The 6,518-nt window shown below is 39.2% G+C and overlaps 1 protein-coding gene across 2 annotated transcripts in view; it reads right to left on the reverse strand.

Annotated features, from left to right (window-relative positions):
- The window catches only part of LOC132113792 (LIM domain-binding protein 2-like), a 60,969-nt gene extending 56,188 nt beyond the window's left edge, over window positions 1–4,781 (reverse strand). For both annotated transcript variants that reach the window (XM_059521793.1, XM_059521792.1), the window contains exon 1: window positions 4,537–4,781. In XM_059521793.1, the coding sequence (XP_059377776.1) occupies window positions 4,537–4,668 (132 nt within the window). In that variant the 5' untranslated portion in view covers window positions 4,669–4,781. The remainder of the gene's footprint in view (window positions 1–4,536) is intronic.
- Window positions 4,782–6,518: the final 1,737 nt, after the last annotated feature.

Here is a 6,518-nt window from a genome sequence, read left to right on the forward strand (position 1 = left end):
TTTTCAGCTGGTCATGTGATCTTACCAAATGGTGACACACACCATGTAAAAACAGCTTTTATTAGACGACTGATTTGAGTTTTCATGTCATGCAAGTATACATGATTTCAAGCATTTTTAGAAACTGCTTAAACGTACCAACTGTTTCTGGAAAAAATGCAGCTTTTACATGAAAAGAAAAAGCAGTTCTTGAACAAGAGAAGCTGCTAGTTTTAAGTTGCCCATAATGCCCATAGGCAAATCAGTATCTGTAACTAATGCTAACTATTTTCTTGTTAAGTGAATTGCAAATATTCAGTATAAGACTCGTTAACAGCATTCCGTTAACTGGTGGAATATACCAACAAACCAACAATACGAACAAACACACCTTAAAGGGTGTAAAATGATTACTTTCAAGCAGGTTTCCCAAATATGCCCCCTTTATTAAAATCAAATGAAGTGCCTTGAAATGCACAAAGATATTTAATATGTTAAAATAATTTACACTGAAACAGGAAGTCAGGGCAGGACATCTAGTGGCTCATTCCTTTTTTAAAAATAGCTTTTTACAAAAGCAGCCTGTCAAAATCACTATTTTATTTAGTTGTATTTAGAATTAAAAATGTAACTACAAGAAAAAATAAATTTTTTATTAAAGCTGATGATGTGTCGTTTAAAAATAGTGTAATTTACAGGTGTGTGGCACCAATCTTCTCTTCTACCAATCAGTGCTGTTTATAATGCCTAAAATCTAACCGTTTTTGTTGTTTGATCTCCTCCATTGCTTTAAAATACAGAATTCTGCATAAAGTTCAGATGGGTCAGACATGTTTTGTGGTCCCTGCCGATGGATGCATATGATCCACTCTGCAGGGGTTCGCTTGACACTGATGCAAAACCAGACTTTGTTCACCCCAATGGAAAGCATGTTTAAACTATGCCAATTGCTCCCTATCCCTTACATATTGTGCTATAAGTCTTTTGTCATATAGAACATACTAAATGTGTGAACAAGATTGGGCAGAAAATCTGATGAGAAACTGAAGTACAGAATGATGTCATCACGAAGCCCTGTATTGATGGTATGGAGAGTTTTGAATGCATACATCTTCTAAAGGCAAATTTTGTGAGTGTTTTGGAACACACAAGCTTATAGATAACCGTAAGGGTAACATATTCATACTAACAGCCAAAAAAAACACTTTTGACTTTAAAGATCTAGATGTATCAGATAGCAACAAACAGTAATGTTTTGATAGCACCATAGAATAACATTATTTACACTTTCAGGGGAATCACCCGATTAAAGATTTGTTACTTCAAGATATTCAAGCTGGGATTGGAGAATATATTTTAACAATATATATTATTAAAATTTTCCATTACATGACAAACTCTCTGGTGCTATTTAAAACACAAAGCTCTAACTGCTATGCTCTGAAGTTAGTTTGCTGCCAGCAAGTGGGCTGAACAGTTTTAGCCTCTGGACAATAAAATACATCAATCACCAGATTCTGTACTGAGAACTCTCGAGTCAAGAGTCGGGACTCTTGAGCCCTCTTGTCTAGCTTTCCTAACTCCTTCCTGCTTTTGTCCAATTCTACTTTCACTCCAGTCATGTGATGTGCACCATGGAGCATAATTCCCATGTTTTTAAGAACTAATACATTGATTAGCTAGCTTTAATGTTCAGTCATTAAATGACTGATGCAGAGAAATATTGAGCCAAGTGGTTATTAAAACACCTTTGTTTGACATTGGCTACTTTGGTGATTCGCTTCCCCTGTTATTTCAGTGTTTGCCTGCAACTCTTAAACTAAGAAAGTCTGCATGTCTACATGATGGATGGCTGTGGGGGAAACTCTCCCTTGTAAAATCTGTGCTAAATTACTACTGGCTTCAAATGCACATCAGCGGCCTTGGTTAATAAATACTGCACTCACTGTTTGCAAAGATATTAGCAATAGAGTTGCGTTGTTATGGCAAGGCGCTAGACCGATACATGCTAAAATTTACAAAAGGGATGCAAGATATCAAACCTTTTTTGAACATTTCTACCATCTGCTAGATGGATACTGTATGTGTGCACAGAGCAGAGATGTTTGTTCATTTGAGCCTACCAATCTATGCAAAACTCGTAATGAAACATGAAAACATTGGAGGTACCAAATGTTGCTGGTATAAAACAGCAAACAAGGTGTCAGAATGTTTGTTCCAGACTTTTCTAGAATGATGCAACTGCTGAGTGGTGTGCAGTATATGTTGCAAAAACCGATATACGTTGCCGAACTGACTGCTACAAAGTATGATTCAAAGAGTTAATTATTAATTCTAATAACAATGTATTTATTTTTATAAACCTTGATGAGTAATAAAAAATGAATCTGCATAAATAAAATAAAATTATCCTTTAACAATATTTTTACAAATATATTTTTTCTTAATTATATTTCTCTTTCTCTTTTTACCCCGTTTGAGTCCCAGATTGCACGAGTTTCCCAAAGCAAAACACATTCATCAACTAAACTTATTATTACCCTCACAATGAAATATCTTATCAAGATCAATCACACATGTAAAGATTTAATCTTAGCAAATGCCCTTTTATGCCAAAGTGAGGTTGTGAAGATTAAAATGATATATTGGCACATGTTTAATATAGGCTGTTTGGTAAGTGGCGTTTCAGAGTTTAAGTGTTCAGGGTTTGGGCCGCTGCTTATGCATTATTCATGATGTTGTTCCATTGCATCTCTGCAATACAGCCCAAGTCTCCTTAAAGTTACAACACCTCGATCAAACACATGAGCAGAGGCTCACGAGCCAGAACTGCAACAGCAATAGGCTACAGTGTAACTCATTAGCTTATTTAATGCAGATTTTCAACGGGACAATTAAGATCATTTTCAAAACCTTTTCTGTATACAATATAACATCACAAATGGGTATAATTGATTGTGATAGCAAAAAATATAGTAATTTTTTTGACAAGTGAAGTGGAATTCAGAGTTGGTTTGAGGAGTTAGAGGTTGCAAGAGGAGACCCAAGGGGAATTTGTGGACATACTTGCATTGTTACCAGCAAATCTTTGAAGAAAACTATTTTCCATTAGGATAAGCATTACAGACACGTCCTTGTATAACAGCACAAATATTTACAGCTATTGTTTACAGCTGTTGTACTGTATTATTTTAAAAGCACAATAAATGGGGTACAAATTCTGGAAGTGTTTCAAGTGCATAAAAGCCATGATTTGTTTGCAGTCATTAAACTGAATTCACTGTTTAAAAAAAGGCAAGCAGTTACAGTTCATACAGCATATTTGTTTTCTGAGTCACAGATACAAGGAAATGAAAATGATTTTGAATCTACATAAAAGCACATGTTAGACCAACAATATTCCCCCAAACTCAAAGATGTCTGAATAAACTTAATATAGAACAGTACTGCTGATTTGCTAAGTGTATATGTTATAAATAAATAAAGGACATATTTACTGTTATAGGATTATTGTTTTGTGTGTGGTGATGCTAAAATCTTATTATTCTTGTTTGTTTTCACCATTACTAAGATCTGTGGGCATCTTTATTTATAAAATTATTTAATCTGATCTCTGCGTCAGATTGCAAAGTTCCCTTGATGTTAAATGCCATAAACAACTTACATAGCAATGAAGATTATATTTGTGTGATTAATTAAACATTTAAGAATGAGAGATATATGGTTATCTTGACAACAATTATTTGACTGTTTTGGTTTTGGTGAAGTGAAATTCAAATAGACTAAATTCTAATGTTGTCATGTTGCCTTGAATTTTTTTACCTTTCCACAACATTTAACAATTTTTATTAAAAATTATTAAGATCATCTGTTTGGTGCTGACAACAAGCAGATGTTAAGGGTCTGAATGCAGCTAAAATACTGAAATCAAGTAATGCTTTTCAGTCCAATGCTGACATCACTTTTGCAGGAAAGTTTGTGGGACTGTATGTTTTCTCTTACATATCAAATCAAACTCTCTTAGATGCTTTTTCATTAAGTGCTTTTGACATCTTTCACCCATTTTACTAATTTCCTTCACCCTAAAAATCACCAGTCAGGTTATTAATTGCCATGCTTGTATGTTTTTATTGTTGAAGTTAATTCTTAAATCTTTATTTAAAACAGTTCATTGCTCTGCGCTCGTGCGCTGTTCATTAAATTACTACCTCCATGTGGATTTTAATTAGTGATCAAAGTGGTTGCTTCTGTATACAGTACCTAAATTATATAGTTTAAAAAAGGGCTTGAGAAACATATTTATATATAAAATGCTCAACTGTTTTCCCGTAGTAATCCGAGCAATATGATGCACTCATAACACTTGTGCATCTATGTAACTTACAGAGCTTACAAAGTCAGTTACAAAACTATAACATATAGTTTAATCACTTAGTTCATGCTCTCAATTTGCCCAAATAGGAAAGGATGAGAATTTTTTTTGCAAACGCAATGGCTAACATAACTTTTCCCGAACTACAGCTGTCACTGTCTCATGTGGAGCGATGCTAAACTCACCTCTGTCCGGGACTGGAGTCGTTTGTTCATCTCATAAATTCTGTAATCAGGCTGCACCATGTACGGTGAATGTCTCCGATAGAACGGTCCGAAAGGGGACGAGTAGAATGGGTCGTGCGGAGGGTTGGACATGTTGATTCCGTGTCGCGTTTACAGAAGCGCCAAAGCTTCAGCATCCATACAGCGCGCGTGCAAGATCTCCAAACGCCGCGAGACAGCAGCAGTCAGTGGCTGCACGCAGAGCGGAGAGATGAGAGCTCGCGGAGGAGGCGGGAGAGGAGAGCAGGGGGAGGAGGGCTGGGCTCTCATTGGATAGCCGCAGGCTGCACTGGAACATTGTTGAGGGTGAGCTAAGCAAGTCTTACCATTCCACCCAAAACGACTGGCCTTTTTGCTAATATTTGTGTTCGGTAACTTTTAAATTTGCGTGGCAGTTTTGTACACAACCGGGACTAGTTGTCACATGGTTAGTCACAATGACTATTCGTCAATAACTGTTTTCTTTTATCAGTGTTGGGTCAGCAAAGTTATGGGTTCGATTACCAGGAAGAGCAAGAACTGCTTAAGTTACGGTGGCCGAGACAGCTCAACACGCTGCAACTTAAGAAAACAAATGCAAATTGAAAAAACATCAGCAAATGAAGAAAACATCTTCATCAGTTTGACAACACAAGTGTTGCAAATCATCACAACACATGCATATAACGAAACTCGCTGCAAACCCTTCACAACACATGCATATAGCGAAACGAGCTGCAAATCATCACAACACCTGCATATAACGAAACGAGCTGCAAATCATCACAACAACTGCATATAACGAAACGAGCTGCAAATCATCACAAAACGTACTCGGTTACTAACGTAACCTCGGTTCCCTGAGATGAGGGAACGAGTACTGCGTAAGCTAGCTTACGCTATGGGAAAAGGTCCCCTTTTCTCGAGAATATGAAGCCAAAAATTATCCTTAATTTTTAAATAATGTAAAACGCAGTGCTGCAGCACAGCAGACCCAAGCGAAGCGGCTCGCGCGCTTATTGGCTGTGCTGCGGCAACTGCAGCAACCTATGGTGAGGCGGCGGAGAGTAACGAACCAATGGGGGCGCTTCGCGCCCATTGGACGTCAGAGCGCGCCAAAATAGGCGTGGCTGGAACTATATAAGCCACCGCTTCACCATAGGGATCAGGTTTTAAATCGACTGAAGCGATCACCCGGTCCGAGCACATAGCACGGCAGGTTACGCAGTACTCGTTCCCTCATCTCAGGGAACCGAGGTTACGTTAGTAACCGAGTACGTTCCCTTTCGAGAGTACTCTCGTACTGCGTAAGCTAGCTTACGCTATGGGAACACAATGTAAAACGCCGTGCGTGCTCGGGAACTTCGACCTGTCACAGCCCGAGGCGAGAGCTCGGGGCTTTATAGCAGGAGAAATCCCAGTCCCAACAGCCAACCTTAGTGACCTTTATATAGGGAACGAAAAAAGGGGGACGTGATAAGGCTTAGCACGTCTATATAGAAAGTACCCTGGCCTGCAGGGCAGGGACTTGCAGATTATAGAATCTAATAAATGTGGACGGAGAGGCCCAGCCTGCCGCCGCACAGATATCATCCAGTGGTATCCCGCAGGACCACGCCCATGACGAGGCCATACCTCGGGTGGAATGGGCTCTGATGCCGAACGGGCAGTGAAGGCCCTTAGATTTGTAAGCCAGCGAGATAGTGTCTACTATCCATCGCGATAGGCTTTGCTTCGTGGTGGCGAGACCTCGGGTGCGCCCACCAAAGCATATGAAGAGCTGGTCCGACCTCCTGAATAAGGCGGAGCGCGCAATATAGGTTTTAAGAGCCCTGACGGGGCAGATGAAGCTCGCGTTGCTTTCGTCGCTTTGCGAGGAAAGGGCTGACAGCGAGATGACCTGCGCTCTGAACGGTGTTGAGAGCACCTTGGGGACATAGCTGTGTCTTGGTCTGAGAAAGACT

This window comes from Carassius carassius, chromosome 33 (assembly GCF_963082965.1).
Source record: "Carassius carassius chromosome 33, fCarCar2.1, whole genome shotgun sequence".
NCBI lineage: Eukaryota > Metazoa > Chordata > Actinopteri > Cypriniformes > Cyprinidae > Carassius > Carassius carassius.